A 19,769-nucleotide genomic window follows, 5' to 3' on the forward strand; every position below is an offset into this window, starting at 1 on the left:
AAAAAGCGGCTGTAGCCCAGTTGGTTGTGGAACGGTCGAGACGAATGTTCGCAGGTTCAAATCCCAAACTCACCTCTGACGTTTTTGAACTTATGTGTGTACTCTTTGTGAATTATCGCTTGCTTTAACGGTGAAGGAGAACATCGTGAGGAAACCTACATACTCGAGAAGTTCTCTATAGGAATTTCGAGGGTATGTGAAGTCTACCCGCACTACAGCGTGGTGGACTAAGGCCTGATCCCTCTCAGTAGTAGAAGAGGCCCGGGCACAACAGAGAGACAGTATAAGTATGTTATAAATATCATTATAGAGTTCCATATCGCTATAAATTACACTAACATAGCCTTTATGAATATGGTTATAATGTTTAATTTTTGCATCGATTTGCTATGACGCAATGCATGTCACGTGTTTACTATATTAATTTGTGTGGACGTGTCGTGGTCAGTTTGCGGAGAAGGTGTTTATGAAAAACGTCTAGAAATGTCTAAAATTAAAACAAGTATATTGAATTCCATGATCATACTTTAGGTATGCCCTTAAAATCATTGACGTATATTCTATAGACACGAACGTCCATATAAACTATTTGTTCAAAATCTGAACTAAAATGGCGACCAAAACGTCACTGTTATAACCTATTTTTTCACTTGAACGACAAATAATTTTACTTATTTGACTAATATTTTTTATTCACATCCAAGTTTACACTTAGATTCGACTTCTTGATATTATGAACGCCGCTCCGTACACAACCACGCGCTGTTAAAGTTGAAACCATAGTAAAGTGAGGTGTACGGATTGCAGTACAGTTGAGTCGAACACAATGAGTGTGCGGAACGCCAGATCTAGTACGTAGTACATATATATCGATGCTGTAAAATTTATTTTTTATACGTGCAAGACAAAGTGTCTCCACTGCTTCTGATGGTAAGTGGAGTGGGGTCCAATAGAATGTCGACTGACGAGAGATGATTACTCCTCAGTCGACATAATTATGCCTGTTAGAACTGGATATACACAAGCTGATCCCGGAACGCGACACACTTAAGGCCACGAGAATTTTTCAATTCGAACCAGTAGTTCGTGAGATTAGGGCGCTCAAACAGACTCTTCAGTTTTGTAAATAATTAGCGACCTGCCCCGGCTTCGCACGGGTGCAATGCTGATACAAAATACACTACAGAAAAACTGGGAACGTTGTATATAAAAACATAGCGGCCCGCTCTGGCTTCGCACGGGTATAACATAACAAAATAATAATATTTCTCCACTATTTAATGGATGTTATTATACATATAAACCTTCCTTGAATCACTCTATCTATTAAAAAAACCGCATCAAAATCCGTTGCGTAGTTTTAAAGATTTAAGCACACGTAGGGACAGAGAAAGCGACTTTGTTTTATACTATGTAGTGATATAGTAATATAGTTTAGATTGCGAGAAGCGATAGATCTCCTGAAACAATGTTTATAGCAAGGGGAAAATAGTCTTCGCGAATATCGCAGATTATGTACTGCACGTATGATCTAGCTTTCTAAGTAATGGTTTTGTTTAGATGGGCGTCTTATGAGTCACTTATCATAACTATAACATATGCAGTCTTGCGGCGATAGCCTAGTCGTTTGTGGAACGGACTGCCGAGATGAATGTTCGCAGGTTCAAATCCCAAGGGCACACACCTCTGAGTTTTATCGAGAATTTTCGAGGGTGTGTGAAGTCTACGAATCTTACTAATATGATATTATTATTATTATTTTATGCAGTCTTACTTATAAACTTGTTTTAGCGTTAAGAGGTTAAGAATTGCTTAAATAGCTGTCAAAAACATCACCGGTCCTAATTTAAACGTTAAGAGGCAAGATGGCGGGTTTTGACTTACAGCTGATCGAATAAATTTGTGTTTTAACTAGGCGCTATGCTTAGTTAAAACACAAATTTACTTCAATGATTGTAACAGTAAGTATAAGTACTTTAATACATTTTTTAGTTATTCTATGAAAAAAGTGTAACACCTCAGCAAAACACCTTAGCTTTTACAAAAACAAAGCGGCGGAAAAATTTTAGGTCGTAAATTATGTGAGCTATGAAGTCTAGACTCGAGGCCGGTGTAGAGAAAATAAATAAAACGTAACAAAATCTAGGCTAAATGTATGCGAGCTAAGAGAGCACGGCTTATATGTTTTAACAGTTTAAATTCGAACTGGATTTTATGAATCACTGGCTCGCGGCTTCGACCGCGTGAAGGAGTTTTCCCCTAAAAAAAGTATCCGATTTAATTATGTTTATGGCTCACTATTTTGGTCGTGGCTTTCACATAAAAGGTAGATATATGTTATTGCGGACTTTTATTTAGAACTATTTAAGACAAACAATCCTACGGTACATCATCTTTGTCTAACTCCAACGGTTTAGGTAGCATACGCCAAGATATCAATTTTTTCCGACTTACTTGATATGTATCGTTATATTATGACCAAAACACAAAATCATTATAAATTGTAGCCTATGTGTTATTATGATGTATAACCAATATTACTGTAAAGTTTCATCCAAATCCGTTCAGTAGTTTTTTCGTGAAACACGAACAAACATACATACATCACAAACTTTCGCATTTTTTAAATTAGTATGATTGGTATTTTACTAAACGTATAGAAAAAGAATCATTTGATTTTGTGTTTGGAATGGATAACTTGGAGAACTTCTGAATCGGTTTTGAAAATTCTTTCCCTGTTAAGTAGCTACGTTAGCCCTGAGTGTTATATTAATATTACTTTATTTGGAAAACTACAGAAAATCGCTTCCCATCAGGCGAACGGCAAGCTTGCCATTCAAAGCAATAAAAAAAAAACTATTCAGTTTTTATTACCCTTTTTTTTTTCATGGGGAATATTCTCTTGGATCCCCACCAATAGTAAGCAGAGTATGCCGGACTTTTACTAGCCAAAAACCCCATGTTGGTCTCCATAGGCACCTTCGTGAAGCTCTGAGATCTCAAAATGAAGACGCCAGAACTCCACCAGCGCGTCGCTGAAAGCACTGTCCCGGTGGAGGAATGAGAGCTCTTGCTAACACCTCCCACCCTCAATGCAATATATCTGCAATCTGTTAAGCTAACCAGGGCGATTCTTTGTGAATTTATCGTTCGCTTTAACGGTGAAGGAAAATATCGTGAGGAAACCTGTATACCTGAGAAGTTCTCTATAGGAATTTCGAAGGTGTGTGAAGTCTACCAATCCGCACTAGGCCAGCGTGGTGGACTAAGGCCTAATCCCTCTCAGTAGTAGAGGAGGCACGTGCTCAGCAGTGGGCAAGTATATAATACAGGGCTGATATTATTATTTATTTTAACCAGGGCGATTGATACGACCGCCTTGACGTCTTCGTCTTCGAACGGGGTCGGCCCTCTCCCGATCCCGCTCTAGGTATTTATTACCTAACTTCCAGATAAATAAGCATTTATTGGTCCTGCTATTTTTCAAATTTACCGATTTTATATCTAACAGCAACACACGAATGGCCTTAGACCCCGTTTTTAAAAGGCCAACGACCATATGTGCCGACTGGACTAATAACTAAAACAACAAATATTATAACATAAGCTTTTGCTCGCTACTCCGCACCTTAACGCTCGTTCTCAGCATAAAAAGTAACCTATGGCATGAGACGTAAGGTAGCTTTTTATTTGTGAAAGAATGAGCGAAATCGGTTGTATAGTTTTTGAGTTTTCTCATTCCGAACATAAAAAAATACTCTATAGGGATATTTTGACATTACGTTAGTAAATGAAACCACATACTCGTCTTCACCTTTGCTGACGTGCCAAAAATCATTCATTATTAACGAATATTTTCACCAAAAATCCTGGTTTTAGTTTTCTGATTTTTCGATCATTTTGTAGTTTAATGCGAATATGGCGTGTGAGTGTATTTCTGACTGAAAGTATGTTGCTGCGACGAATTCTCTTAGAGGAGTAGTAGTGGCATTAGGGCGCGTAAAATTAAAATTACTTTTTATTTATATTTATTTTGTTCGAAATTTACACGTTTTTTATTTTACATCTACGGCTCAAGTAACTTATTTATTGTAAAGTATTATTTCTAAGTAGATGAGTATGTGGTTTCATTTAGTAACGCAATGTCAAAATGACCCTTATATTATTTGGGACTAGTGCATAAGGAAACGTTAAGCTTGGTTTATTAACGGTGAAGGAAAACATTGTGAGAGAACCAGCATACCCGAGAAATTCTCCAAGAAATTTCAGGGTGTTTGTAGTCTATCAATCCGCAATACAGCGTACGGACTAAGGCCTAATCCCTCTCAGTAGCGGAGGAGGCCCAGAAAAGGTGTAATGCAATATAAAAATATATAATATATACAATATCAGCCTTGTATTATATACTGTCCCACTGCTGAGCTCGGGCCTCCTCTACTACTGAGAGGGATTAGGCCTTAGGCCACCATGCTTGCGTAATGCGAATTGGTAGACTTCACACACCCTCGAAATTCCTATAGAGAACTTCTCAGGTGTGCAGGTTTCCTCTCCATGTCTTCCTTCACCGTCGAAGCAAGCGATAATTCACAAAAAATAAACACATAACTTTAGAAAAATCAGAGGTACGTTTGGGTTTTGAACCTGCGGACATTCTTCTCGGCACTCCGTTACATTTCTAACTAGGCAATCGCCTCTTGCGGCATTGTGAAGTATATAATCATATCACCAATATATTGGTGTAAAAGCTTGCTAGTCCAAACTTAGCATTACAAAATGTGTGATGCTATACAAAAAAGAAACACGTCGAATTGTTAACGTCTTTTTTTGAATTCAGTTAAAAGACGACACAAACAAATGAATAATTATCTACTAATAGCTCTGATAAGATATCGCTTGTTATCAGCGGGGTAGACGGTGAAATGCCGTAGCGAAACGCAATTAGAAACAATTGCTTCCGTTAAACAGATTTTAATAATATACAGGGTCTATTTGACATTCTAAAAATCATGTGTGTATTCTTTGTGAATTTATCGTTCGCTTTAACGGTGAAGGAAAACATCGTGAGGAAACCTGCACATCTGAGAAGTTCTCTATAGGAATTTCGAAGGTGTGTGAAGTCTGCCCGCACTACAGCGTGGTGGACTAAGGCCTAATCCCTCTTAGTAGTAGAGGAGGCCCGTGCTCAGCAGTGGGCAAGTATATAATACAGGGCTGATATTATTATTTATTATTATTATTTTGACATTGCGTTACTAAAAGAAACCTCGCACTTATCTTCTTGAAAATAACAGTTTATAAGTTACTTGAGCCGTAGATGTAAAATAAAAAATAAGTTTCGAACGAAATAAATATTAGTAAAAAGTAATTTTTGTTTTACACGCCCTAATCCACTGCTAAACAGAATTTATCGCACGTCACACTTTGAGTCGTAAATGCACTCACGCGCACGCCATATTCGCACTAAACTACACAATGATCAAACAAGTAAAACCGGTACTTTTTTGTATAAACATTTGTTGTTCATGAATGACTTTGGCACAATGTTACCAGAGATACACATTATTATGTGATTTAATTTAAAAACACAGTCTTATAATAACCCTAAATACTGCTGTTAAAATGTTTTCTAACTCATATTTTTTTTGCATTTAGAGTTTTGATTGGTGATCAAATATTAAGAGCTATGGTAAATCACTACATAGTATAAAACAAAGTCGCTTTCTCTGTCCCTTTGTATGCTTAAATCTTTAAAACTACGCAACGGATTTTGATGCGTTTTTTTAATAGATAGAGTGATTCAAGAGGAAGGTTTATATGTATAATAACATCCATTAAATAGTGGAGAAATACTGTTATTTTGTTATGTTATACCCGTGCGAAGACAGAGCGGGCCGCTATGTTTTTATATACAACGTTCACAGTTTCTCTGTAGTGTATTTAGTATTAGCATTGCACCCGTGCGAAGCCGGGGCGGGTCGCTAGTTGTTAATTAAAACGATTAATTATAGTAGAACTTGTAGGGTTCGTATGATAGTGTAGGCAAAGGGTCTAAGGGTCCATAACCCGATTCTTGTCGGCTTTCATTTCATAATTTACTTGAAAATTCTAATTATTGTTAGAACGTTTTGCAGACAGTATTTTTTTTTTATTTTTACGTTTTTGGAAAACAAAGAGTACAATTATACTTTGACATTAATGGAATTAAGAATAATACATAAAAAATCCGTAATATCAAATTAAGAGCAAAACTAGTACAAAGATAAAACAAGAAGTATTATTAAAATTATATACAATTATATATATATTTTAAACTCTAAGTAGGATCCTGTAAATAGGTCTATTTATTTATTTATTTAAAACTTTTTTGTACACCGAAAATGTAAAAAAAAGAAGACAAATTTGTGTACAGATGGTGGAAAAGATAACATTGGTGGTACAAATGGCGGTGTTATCGCTCGAGGCGATTTCTACCAGACAACCATTGGATGGATATGATAAAAATAGTCGAAAGGGCAGTTTAGGGCGTACGTATACATGAGAGAACTTACTATTGCATTAATTACAAACTCTAAATATGAATGTGTTTAGAGCATAGTTCGTTCTTAAATGGGACAGAAGAGTATATATATATAATAAAAACAATATCAGCCCTGTATGATACACTGTCCCACTGCTGAGCACGGGCCTCCTCTACTACTGAGAGGGATTAGGCCTTAGTCCACCACGCTGTAGTGCGGATTGGTAGACTTCACACACCTTCGAAATTCCTATAGAGAATTACTCAGGTATGCACTTTCCTTGACTTTAGTATGGTCAGTATAGACAGCTTGTGGTTGTGTACGGAGTGGCGCTCATGATATAAGAACTCGAGTCTAAGTGTAAACTTGGATTTGAATAAAAAATATTAATCAAATAAGTAAAATTGTTCGTTGTTCAAGTGAATAAATAGGTTACAACAGTGACGTTTCGGTTGCCATTTTAGTTCAGATTTTGAACAAATAGTTTATATGGACGTTCGTGTCTGTAGAGGTTAAATACAGAACCTCTTTTTTGTAGTCGGTTAAAAAGACGGCTGGTATTGTCAACCGTAGTGGCAGATACATTAATGATAATATACCGTCGGTGACACGCGAAAGGCCTTGAATTGTCGCGTCACACCGCTCATTACGCTGTTCAATTGTTTGTTATTGGTCAATGATATTAAAAAATATAGACATGCAGTTCCTTAACGCATTGTTGCGATGTGTTCCGATCTCACATTCTTGACGTTGGCTTAGATGACGTAGGTCACGGGGGCATAGTTTTTTTTGCAATATGTTAGTTGATGACTTTAAATACATTTATCTAAAATGTATTTTATCTAAAATGTATTGGAAAAAGAATTTTTAAAATCCACGCAATAATAAAGGAGTTATAAAGCTTTGAAATTTGGTGGAAAGGGAAGCTGTCTAATTACAGTAATAGTGAAATGTGACGTCACCCAGTGCCAACGGCCATAACGCTGCGCGAGTGAGAAAAGGATAGCGCGATAACCCCTCCACACTCTCACTTTTCCTAATAACAATATTTCGAATATGAATAACTGCTTTATTTTTCAACCAATTTTGATGCTGATTTCACTGAAGAATTTCTTTTTCATACAATTTTCTATTACATATAAAATAATAAACTAAATCAAACATAGGAAACTATCCAATAGGGTATTAGACTTATTTTTATTTAAAACTTGCTTCTAGTCTAGCCAGTGTAACTATTGGACATAATAAGACAACATCTCATGTCTGAGGATGGCGAGCGCAGTGGAATAGCAAACAATACTATGTAATTCAAGGTGTTGGTGTTTCTACTGTTTATGGGCGGTCGTATTGCTTACCATCAGGCGAACGGCAAGCTTCTCTCGTCATTCAAAGTAATAAAATAAAAAACTGACTTTTAGTATTCTTCCCTGTACTTGAGGTTCAAACCCCTCCTTAGTTCAATATTTTGTCTCCGGCTTTGCTATGGAAGTTGACAATTAATATTTCCAACTCCCTATCTTTCTATTTAAACCCTGCGGACCTTTGTTTCGGCAGTCCGTTCCACAATCAACTAGGTAACGCTGTGAAGTTAATGATAATCTTGAAATCCAACATATATATATATAATACTGGCTGCCCGAAAGACGTTGTCCCGTCTTAACTATGAATTTGCAGCGCGCATTCTGTCAATCGCTGACAGTTATTTCAAACAATTGACAGCTATATAAAATTAATATTTTCGTTAAATTTTCATAAATATTCTAATTTTCCGTGCAATTTTTTTGAATTTTTTCTTTCATAAGAACTTTCCCCTGACAATAACAAACGAAACAAAAATAATAGTGATATCGGTCCAGCCGTTCACGCGTGATGACGTGACCAAGGGAAATAGGGATCCATTTTTATATATATAGATTAATACATACGTAAAGAATAAACTTTGTCCCCTTTTTGAAACACATTGCGCGCGCCGAGTGTGAGATTTGTTATTATTCAAGTTCATATAAAGGAGTACAGAAAAATATAATTTAAGTATAAACAGTCTTACTTATAAAACTTCGCAAAGCTATGCTTAGTCAAAACACAAATTTACTCGATCATCTGTAATTCAAACCCGCAATCTTTCCTCTTAAGGTTTAAACTAGCAACCGGTGATGTTTTGACAGCTATTTAAGCAATTCTTAACCAACTCTTAACGGTCAAACAAGTTTATAAGTAAGACTGAATATATGTTATAACTATATTAAATTCGATGGTCGATTTTCGATCACTACAATAACTTGTAATTATGAAAACCTTTTATCCTCCTTCGGGGAATGAACCAACGACATGTATTTTAAGTCATTTATCTTTACTAACTATAGTAGTTTTAAAGGAAATAATGAAAACAAAATGGACACCTAAATGTGTTTGAGAACATTTATGATACGATTACAATGAAGTCCTCAAACGTATCAAAATGGGTCTAAATTGACCCCACACACACACGATTCAAAAATGGAACACGAAACGAAGATGAAAGACAAGCCTGAGAGACGGCGTTCGTCGATCTTCTCGCTTCTGAAGAAGAAGAAGTTGACTCGACAGTACTCCGAGCCGGCTCCGTTCGCTGCGTTGAGTTTGAATCGGAAGTTCTCCGTCGACTCGGCCATTTTGTCCGACTTCACCAAGGCCGAAAATGGAGATTGCGGATACGTCAAAGTGTTTTTGGATAAGTGCAATGGAGGTTAGTTTGCGAATCGCTTGTCGGGTCTAATGTGACCCGCCGTTAATGTGAAGATGAAACATGACACAGAATTACAGATATCAATTTGGCCGCTGTATAACGTTTTTTGAGTTGCTACGCAATTAATTTTCAACGTGGGTCAAAAATGACCCGTCCGTTTTTATTGTCTCTGAATACAATGTTTGATAACATGACACTGGTCCGACTATTTATAAAGCTGAAGCCGATAATTGATAAAGTTTTGAGTATTATAATGCTATATTTGCTATGTTATGAGTGTGTGATAGTATTGTTGAAGCTAGATTATTTTCTAAGTGGAATGTTTTCCCAACATGGATGCAATATAAATCTTATTATTGCAACATTTGAATACATTTTCCGGTAGCAAGGCTCGAAAATACAATCAAAAATCAAAAATCGGGAGGTACTATTTTCTGATGTAACACGATACGATGTATGCTATTAGGTTCTTTGTTACCCCCTTGAAATAGGTAATGTACCCCCGCAAGGGTAATTTACCCCAGATTAAGCGCCCAGTCTGTAGAACATCCTGTTGCAAATGCTAGTTGGTAATGTTCTGCATCATCGAGATCTTCAGCTAAAACTTTACCCCCTTATTCATAGGCGTTATTTATCTAAGGACTGAGCATTTCTGTGATAACCAGTCTGTTTCTCAGTGCTGACGGCATGGCAGCCTGCGCAGTGCGTAGACATAGTGCCGTTGTAATTGGCTAATATTGACACAACTTGAATCTAGTTGGCTGTCAGATAAACGAAGCTGAACAAACAGCAAGCCGTCAGATAAACAAAGCTGAGAAACAGACTTGTTATCACAGCAATGCTCCGTCCTTAGATAAATAACGTCTATGAATAAGGGAGTTAGTTTTTAAGCATGTTTTTATGACTGCTAATTTGTAAATTAAATTTGTACACATTAAAAGCTATCAAGACCGCTAGCCAGGTCATTCTAGCTCCTTCTAGAACCTTCTATCACGCACGCACTTCGCAGAGTTAGCAGGCGTGTCCGACTCTGACAGCGACGCGTCGCGCGGCGTGATGGTCGGCGGGCAGGAGCTGGTGGACCGGCGGCAGCAGGTGCTCGCGAGGATCGAAAGGTGCTACGTGGAGGATCCTGATCGAGAGACAGGGGCGGTGAGTGGATGATGAAGTGGAGATTAATTCTTAGTAAGAATGATAGTTTCCTGGTGGTAGGTCTCTCGTATGTGAGAGGCCTGGGTAGTTACCACCGCAAAGTCTGTTTCTGTCAAGCAGTGTGTAGTCACTGTTGTGTTCCGGTTTGAATATGGTAGCCAGTGTAATTATTGGATATAATGAGACTTAACATCTCATGTCTCAGGATGGCGAGCGCAGTGGAATACCAAACATTTTGTAATTCAAGGTGTTGGTGTTTATATTGTTTATGGGCGGTCTTAACGCTTACCATGAGGCGAACGGCAAGCTCGTCTCATCATTCAAAACAAAAAAATCGTCTGTAATAATCTTCAATTATTAGCCAATTCGATAGGTGATACATTCTTTTTTTTATTTCCAGGCTGGAGAGTTGGTGGAAGAGGTGGCGGAAGAGAACAAGTCCCTCCTGTGGTTCCTGTTGAAGCAAGTGCGTCCCGGTATGGACCTGTCCAAAGTGGTGCTGCCCACGTTCATACTGGAGCCGCGCTCGTTTTTGGACAAATTGTCCGACAATTATTATCATGCGGACATTTTGGCCCAGTGAGTATGATGTTTTATTTACATTTTATTGGAGAGGTTGTTGTTTGTTATTGACATTATATATTATTCCACTGCTGGGCACGGGCCTCCTCTACTGAGAGATTAAGCCTTAGTCCACCACGCTGTAGTGCGGGCAGACTTCACACACCCTCAAAATTCCTATAGAGAAATTTCAAACATTTAAATTGATCATTACCTTGTTCTCAGAGCTCAAACAATGGAAGATCCGTACCAGAGGTTCAAGTGTGTGCTGCGCTGGTACCTCTCTGGGCTTTACCGTAAGCCCAAAGGGCTCAAGAAGCCCTATAATCCAGTCTTAGGGGAGACTTTTAGATGCTGCTGGAAGCATCGACAGACTGACACCTATACTTATTATGTGGCTGAGCAGGTTGGTATATGCAAACTTTGTTAGTGGTAGGTCTCATATGTGAGGGTGCGCCTGGGTAGGTACCACCGCAATGTCTTTCTGCCAAGTAGTAGGGTGTAGAACTCGGGGAGAAGGTATCCATTATCATCCAAATAAAACTCATTAACTAATTTACTTATTATTATTTTACTGGTCATAGGTCTCTCATATGTGAGAGTCTTGGGTAGGTACCACCGCAATGTCTTTCTGCCAAGTAGTAGGGTGTAGAACTCGGGGAGAAGGTATCCATTATCATCCAAATAAAACTCATTAACTAATTTACTTATTATTATTTTACTGGTCATAGGTCTCTCATATGTGAGAGTCTTGGGTAGGTACCACCGCAATGTCTTTCTGCCAAGTAGTAGGGTGTAGAACTCGGGGAGAAGGTATCCATTATCATCCAAATAAAACTCATTAACTAATTTACTTATTATTATTTTACTGGTCATAGGTCTCTCATATGTGAGAGTCTTGGGTAGGTACCACCGCAATGTCTATTTCTGTCAAGCAGCTGTGTAGTCACTGTTGTTCCCGTTTGAATATTGTAGCCAGTGTAACTAGTGGACATAATAATTATCATCTCATGTCTCAGTATGGCGAGAATGGAATACCAAACAATATTTTGTAATTCAAGATGTTGGTGTTTCTACTGTTTATGAAAAGTATCGCTTACCATCAGGCGAACGGCAAGCTCGTCTCGTCATAAGCAATAAAAAAAAGTGACATCCATTAACTACGTTTCATCTATTTTAGTAGAAATAAAAATTGCAGTAATGGAGACTTATTCTCCTGTGAGATTTTGGCGGCGTTCAATACTTGTAGAAATAATAATGTTTTTGAAGAGAAAAGTCATACTCACTTTAACCTAGTATAACTTAGTAGTTCAGTTTCTGTCACAGTTATTTGATATTTAGTGGCGCTTTTAGGGGGGCAAACTGGGCAATATTCCGGGGCTTCAAGCGGTGTTAACCAATAAGGCCACTTATATATGATATTATTGAAATCCGGGACCTCCTTTCATTCTCGCCTGGAGCCCTTGTTAAAAATACGCCGTGTGCATAGGCCCTAAAGTCGCCACTGTTGATATAATAATAATAATAATAATATCAGCCCTGTATTATATACTTCCCACTGCTGAGCACGGGCCTCCTCTACTACTGAGAGGGATTAGGCCTTAGTCCACCACGCTGGCCTAGTGCGGATTGGTAGACTTCACACACCTTCGAAATTCCTATAGAGAACTTCTCAGATGTGCAGGTTTCCTCACGATTTTTTCCTTCACCGTTAAAGCGAACGATAAATTCACAAAGAATACACACATGATTTTAGAAAAGTCAGAGGTGTGTGCTCTTGGGATTTGAACCTGTGGACATTCGTCTTGGCAGTCCGTTCCATACCCAACTAGGCTATCGCCGCTTTTTCCACTGTTGATGCCTTCGCCTAATTCAAAGTGTGACGTAATTCGTGGACGACCCCCTATTAGTTCGAAAATGTATCAAATTTTTAAAACCTTTGTAAACAATTCTTCATTACGAGTGTAATTTTTTCAGGTCTCGCACCACCCACCGATATCCGCATTCTACGTGTCGAACAGGAAGGAGGGATACGTCATAGAAGGCAGTCTGCTGGCCCGGTCCAAGTTTTACGGTGAGTGACTGATCGAAAACTAAATGTACAATTTTAGTATGTAGCACTCTCAGTCGCGGATCTTGAATTTTTTGTAGGCGGAGCAAAATCTGGATAGTGCCGCCCCTGACCACCTATATTTTTAATTTGGCATCATCATCATTTCGCGCCCCGCGGGAAATAATTTACTGGATTTCTCAGTAGTCAAAGTTTGAATTTGCCGCCATCTGCCAAGTTTGGATTCGCCACCCTCTAAATTTGCTGCCCGGGCCATAGGACCCGGCTTGCTTCCCCATAGATCGGGGGTTGCGCACTCTTAATAAAACAACGATCTATTTCAAAATTGTTCATTTGTGGGAATCGTCAAAAAACTGATTTCTGTTGGCGACGTTTTCCTTTTTTCCTTAACTAACTTGTTGTAAATATAATATCAGCCCTGTATTATATACTGTCCCACTGCACGGGCCTCTTCTACTACTGAGAGGGATTAGGCCTTAGTCCACCACGCTGTAGTGCGGATTGGTAGACTTCACACACCCTCAAAATTCCTATAGAGAACTTCTCAGGTATGCAGGTTTCCTCACGATGTTTTCCTTCACCGTTAAAGCAAGCGATAATTCACAAAGAATACACACATAACTTTAGAAAAGTCAGAGATGTGTTGGGTTTTGAACCTGCGGACATTCGTCTCGGCAGTCCGTTCTACACCCAACTATATAACGTAAGGCAATCATATCTAGCGATTATCAGTAAATTTTTGAGTAGAGTGCTTTCAAATTTAAATTTTAATATGAAAATTCATAACAATTCAACTTTTTATTTTATAAAGATATAGTCTAATGTTATTAAAATTATCCTTGGACATGATCGCCTTACAAACGTCGATAAGTATGTGGTTTCATTTAGTAAAGCAATGTCAAAATGGCCCTGTACAAATAAATGCCATTTGTGGGACTCAGGTAACTCGACGTCCGCCATACTGGAGGGGTGCGCACGCGTCCACCTGCTGGGGTGGGGAGAGACATACGTCACCACCGCGCCCTACGCACACTGCAAGGGCATCGTCATCGGCACGCTCAGCATGGAGCTCGGGGGGAAGGTAATAACAGCGTTTTACCTTCAAATAAAACGCATGTTGTGTCCGGAGACTCATTCGGGGTCACCATTTTAAATGCCTGGTGTTTTATGAGCCCCAATGAGCAAGGAAGCGTGCCGCTGCCACCTGGTGAACGGAAATCGGAAATACGTCATCAAGCTGTCAAGAGTAGGGATAACCGGATGTTCCTACGTTGAGATGTGACGCGGAAACGGAAGATGCTGAACTCAAATTGTGTTTACTTGACCCCGAATGAGGCCGAAGGACAATTGTGTCATCCATTATCATCCAAATAAAGCTGATTACTTATTATTATTTTACTGGTCTCTCATATGTGAGAGTCATGGGTAGGTACCACCGCAACGTCTATTTCTGTCAAGCAGTGTTTGTTGTGTTCCGGTTTGAACATTGTAGCCAGTGTAACTACTGGGCATAATGACATCTCATGTCTCAGGCGAACGTAGTGGAATACCAAACAATAAGTAATTCAAGGTGTTGGTGTTTCTACTGTTTATGGTCGTATCGCTTACCATCAGGCGAACGGCAAGCTCGTCTCGTCATTCAAAGCAACAAAAAAACAATGACATGTTTGGAGTTGTCACGTACTAAAATTTATTTTTACTTTATTTTATTTTTACAATAATATTTGGAGTAATAAATAGTTGCTTTACCAAGAGTAAAGTAATTTGCGGTCTACACAATTTCATTCTTATACAATTTACAATTCATATTTTAAATAGAAATGTATAACATAATTATTATACAGGGGTGCAATAACTTGTGGATCTTTTTCAACTATACAGTGGGTGCAAAAAAATTGGGATCCTTTTTAATATTTTTTTTTCATTTCAGGTTCACATTATGTGTGCAGACACGGGCTACCATGCTGACGTCGAGTTCAAACTAAGAGTGAGTTATTTTTAAACTTGATTTAGATAAAGAAGTATAAATAAAAATAATAATATCAGCCCTGTATTATATACTTGTCCCCTGCTGTGCTCGGGCCTCCTCTACTACTGAGAGGGATTAGGCCTTAGTCCACCACGCTGTAGTGCGGATTGGTAGACTTCGCACACCCTCGAAATTCCTATAAAGAATACACCGGCCACGTGAGCGTTCTCGGATCAGCCTGTGTATATCGGGTTTCAACAGGCCGGCATAATTGTGTCAACTGATAAGAGGTAATCATTTCTCGTCAGTCTACATTCTATCGGGCCTTAATCTGTTTACCATCAGGTGCAGGGGGAAACTATCGTGCCTAAACTCGAGGTTGTACTATCCTTAGTTCATTATTTTGTCTCCCGCTTTGCAATGGAGGTGAACAATTAATATTTCCAACTGCGTATCTTTCTATTTGATTTCATTGCGGAATAAAGACATTAGTGTTTGAGACTCGGCGAGCTTCACCGCTCGGTGTCATACAATGCCACCGCTGATCCTGGCTTACAGTTGTGTTGGGTGTGTGGATTGTATAGATGGTAAAAAATTCTCGTGTAATACGACTGTAAGCCATTGATGTGTACTCTGTAGACACGAACGTCCATATAAACTATTTGTTCTAAATCTGAACTAAAATGGCGACCAAAACGTCACTGTTATAACCTATTCATTCACTTGAACAACAAATAATTTTAGTTATTTGACTAATATTTTTTATTCAAATCCAAATTTACACTTAGACTCCATATTACACAACCACAAGCTGTTAATGTTGACCATTTAGTCAGTTTGAATGGATGACATTTCAATTCAGTTGCACACAGTGAATGTTCGAAACGTCAAATCTAGTACGTAGTACATAACGCACTCTTAATTAAATAACGATCCATTCCAAAATTGCCAATTTGTGGGAATCGTCAAACGACCATTTCCTGCTTGCGACCATTTAGTTTTTTCTTTTTCTTTCATGCTATAGGTTTATTTTTTTACTTATCTTTAATAACCTAAATTTTATAGCAACAAAAAAAACTTAGCAAACAAAAATTTGTTTTCAGACGACTGCCACAAATTAACAATTTTGAAATGGGTAATTATTTTATTAAGAGTGCGATATGTCGATGCTGTAAGCGTTTTTTTTCTTCGTACACCGCAAAGTGACACCACAGACCCTTATGGTAAACGGAGTGGAGTCTAATGTCAACTGACGAGAGTTGATTACCCCGCGACAGTAAATCGATAAAAAAAAAATCGTTATTCTAAACGATTGATGTCACGTTTCCAGTCGTTCCTGGGCAGTTCGGACCAGACAAACGCCATTTCAGGCAGGATAAAGAAGGGCAAGGACACTATAGCGACAGTAGACGGATACTGGGACGGCAAGATCGACATTAAAGACAAGAAGACCGGGGTGAGTACGCACGAGATTGTATACTGGTGGTAGGTCTCATGTGAGAGTCTTGGGTAGGTACCACCGCAATGTCTATTTCTGTCAAGCAGCGTGTAGTCAATGTTGTGTTCCTGTTTGAACATTGTAGTCAGTGTAACTACTGGACATAATGAGATTTGACATCTCACGTCTCAGGACGGCGAGAATGGAATACGCGCGTATGAGTAACGCGATGTCAAAATGTCTCTGTATGCCTACGTCACTGCGGCATTATATAGGGTGTGTTTTTAACAACTGAACTTGGTTATTAATGGCGGGTGCGTTTATATTAATTCTATTTATTTCCTCTCTCTTTCAGGAAGAAACTAGCCTTCTAGACGTGGCCCTGTTGAAGGAGCAGCGTCTCCCGCGCTACCTGATGAGGCTCGACAACCAAAAGGATTACGAGTCGCAAACGTTGTGGCTGAAGGTGTCTGAAGCCATCTTGAACGATGATCAGGTGAGGAATAGAGGTATTACCCCGGTCGAGCCGGGGTAATGCCATGACGTAAATCCGAACGTCACAATGATGAGGTGAGGAATAGGCATACTATTCACGAACAATACTATGAGGTATTACCCCGGTAGAGCCGGGGTAATGCCATGACGTAAATCTGAATGTGTTACAATAATCAAGTGAGGAATAGGCATGCGTATTCACAAACAATACTATGAGGTATTGCCCCGGTCGAGCCGAGGTAATGGCATGACGTAATTCCGAATGTGTCGCAATGATGAGGCGAAGAATAGAGATCCGTATTCACGAACAATACTATGAGGTATTACCCCGATCGAGCCGGTGTAATGCCACAACGTAACTCCGAATGTGTCTCAGGTGGCGGCGACAGAGCAGAAGACGATAATAGAGGAGGCGCAGAGGGCCCGCGCGAGAAACCTAGTGGCGCCATGGGTGCCGAGGTTCTTCCACAGGGACTTGCACGTCATGGCGCCTGATGGTAAATACATTTTTTTTTATAATGACATTATGTAGTACTAGCATTTGCTCGTGGCTTCGCTCGTGTGAAAGAGATAAGTCCAGGGATAGAAAGTAGCCCATTTCCTTCCCAGGGTCTCAAACTATCTCCATACTAAATTTTATCGAAATCCGTTGGGTAGTTTTTGAGTTTATCGCGTTCAGACAAGTAGACAGTCGCGGCGAAGCATTTTGTTTATATATTTTTAGAATTTTTAATTTAGAATTAACCGCGTTCAGGCAGGCAGGAAGAGGGGGGGGGGGGTGGACACTTTGTTTTATATTATTTAGATTTTTTTGAGAGAAACAATTCCATCATACATGATTGTTGCGTAACTTTAACCGTTTACTCAGCGCACGCAACGGAAGCTTTCAATATGAAACAATATACAATTTCGCCGTTTTGTAACATTTTTCATTGATGCTCCGCTTTTATTAGTCATAGCGTGATATTATATAGCCTATACCATTTAATAAATGGACTTTCCAACACTAAAATGATTTTTCAATTCGAGGAAATAAATAGTTCCTGAGATTAGCGCGTTCAAACAAACAGACACTTCAGCTTTATATAATAGTATAGATTATCACCTTCTTTTCAATCTATATATATAAAAATGAATCCCTATTTCCCTTGGTCACGCCATCACGCGTGAACGGCTGGACCGATTTCACTATTTTTTTGTTGTTGTGTTTGTTATTGTCAAGAGAAGGTTCTTATGAAAGTAAAAATAAAAAAAATTGCGCGGAAAATTTAAGAAAACTTAACGAAAATGTTAATTTTATATAACTGTCAATTGTTTGAAATAACTGTCAGCGATTGACAGAATGCGCGCTGCAAATTCATAGTTAAGACTGGACAACGTCTGTCGGGTCAACTAGTTATATATTTATTCTGCATAAGAACTGAGATAGCATTTGAAAAGTAATATATTTTTCGAATATAATAATCCCTAAATTTGACAACATCTGTACTACATTTTTGAAATGTATTTTTTTTCCCAGGTATCGTAGATCAAGGTTGGAAGTATAACCATATTAACACAAAGTGAGTATTATTTGTTCTTCTTGTCATTAGTCATTATGTAAAAATATGAACAATATTAAGGGTCTCATGTTTCAAGTATATTATATTTGACAGTTATTTTATTTTCCTGGTGGTAGGATATATCGTACCCTTAGAATTAAAGTGACTTAACTCAAAATTTATACATTTTGATTTTGACATTGCGTTACTATGACGAGAAAAAGACAAAATTATAGAATGGAAAGAGATTCTCATTTCGTACGACCGCCCAATTCATTGCCTTCCATATTGTTTTATAAGCGGCGACATAAGCGGCGATAGTCTAGTTGGGTGTGGAACGGTCTGCCAGGATGAATTTCCGCAGGTTCAAATCCCAAGGGCACACATCTCTGACTTTTCTAAAAAATCATGTGTGTGTTCTTTGTGAATTTATCGTTCGCTTCAACGGTGAAGGAAAACATCGTGAGGAAACCTGCACACCCGAGAAGTTCTCTATAGGAATTTCGAAGAAGTTTACCAATCCGCTATAGGCCCGCGTGGTGGACTAAGGCCTAATCCCTCTCAGTAGTAGAGGAGACCCGTGCTCAGCAGTGGGCAAGTATATAATACAGGGTTGATATTATTATATATTGTTTTCAAAACAATTTTCTTTGTTTTCCACAAATCTTCTTTGTTAGTTCATCTAAGTCCTAAGGGTGCGATATTTTAAGTATTAAAACCAGCCATACTGGCCTACGAGTGTCGCGTTCCGAGATCAGTCTGTGTATATCCTGTTCCAACAGGCATAATAGTGTCGACTGTCGACGAGCAATCTCTCGTCAGTCGACATTCTATTTGATCTTCAGTTGCAGTGAGGCCTCTTATTCATGGTCGTATAAAATATTTTTGAATTAATTTTCAATTTTGTATCCACAGCGCCTGGCATCAAGATGAGCAGATCGAATACGAGGACGACTACGTGATACAATCAGTGCGCAGCGGCGGCGCGGCGCCGGGCGTGGTGGGGAGCGTGGTGGGCGGCGTGGTGGGCGGCGCGGAGCTGCGCCGGCGCGAGCGGGATGCGCGCGCGCACTCCGACTCCGACAGCAGGGACGAGCTCGCGAGGCGCTCCAAGACTTCCACGTATGTACACGTTCATTTATAACGGTACAATCATCGATGTATATGTACTACTTACTAGATTTGGCGTTCCGAACGTTCACTGTGTTCAACTGAATTGAACTGCAATCCGTTCAAACTGACTTTAGTATGGTCAATATTGACGGCTTGTGGTTGTGTACGGAGTGGCGCTCATGATAT

At 39.0% G+C, this 19,769-nt stretch overlaps 1 protein-coding gene across 2 annotated transcripts in view; it reads left to right on the top strand.

Annotated features, from left to right (window-relative positions):
* The window catches only part of LOC115452600 (oxysterol-binding protein-related protein 8), a 70,184-nt gene that overhangs the window by 44,488 nt on the left and 5,927 nt on the right, over window positions 1–19,769 (top strand). For both annotated transcript variants that reach the window (XM_037436357.1, XM_037436359.1), the window contains 11 exons: window positions 10,253–10,395; window positions 10,796–10,974; window positions 11,182–11,362; window positions 12,934–13,030; window positions 13,969–14,108; window positions 14,958–15,014; window positions 16,327–16,452; window positions 16,790–16,930; window positions 17,306–17,426; window positions 18,449–18,491; window positions 19,386–19,592. In XM_037436357.1, the coding sequence (XP_037292254.1) occupies window positions 10,253–10,395; window positions 10,796–10,974; window positions 11,182–11,362; window positions 12,934–13,030; window positions 13,969–14,108; window positions 14,958–15,014; window positions 16,327–16,452; window positions 16,790–16,930; window positions 17,306–17,426; window positions 18,449–18,491; window positions 19,386–19,592 (1,435 nt within the window). The remainder of the gene's footprint in view (window positions 1–10,252; window positions 10,396–10,795; window positions 10,975–11,181; window positions 11,363–12,933; window positions 13,031–13,968; window positions 14,109–14,957; window positions 15,015–16,326; window positions 16,453–16,789; window positions 16,931–17,305; window positions 17,427–18,448; window positions 18,492–19,385; window positions 19,593–19,769) is intronic.

The sequence above is a fragment of the Manduca sexta genome, chromosome 1 (genome assembly GCF_014839805.1).
Source record: "Manduca sexta isolate Smith_Timp_Sample1 chromosome 1, JHU_Msex_v1.0, whole genome shotgun sequence".
Lineage (NCBI taxonomy): Eukaryota > Metazoa > Arthropoda > Insecta > Lepidoptera > Sphingidae > Manduca > Manduca sexta.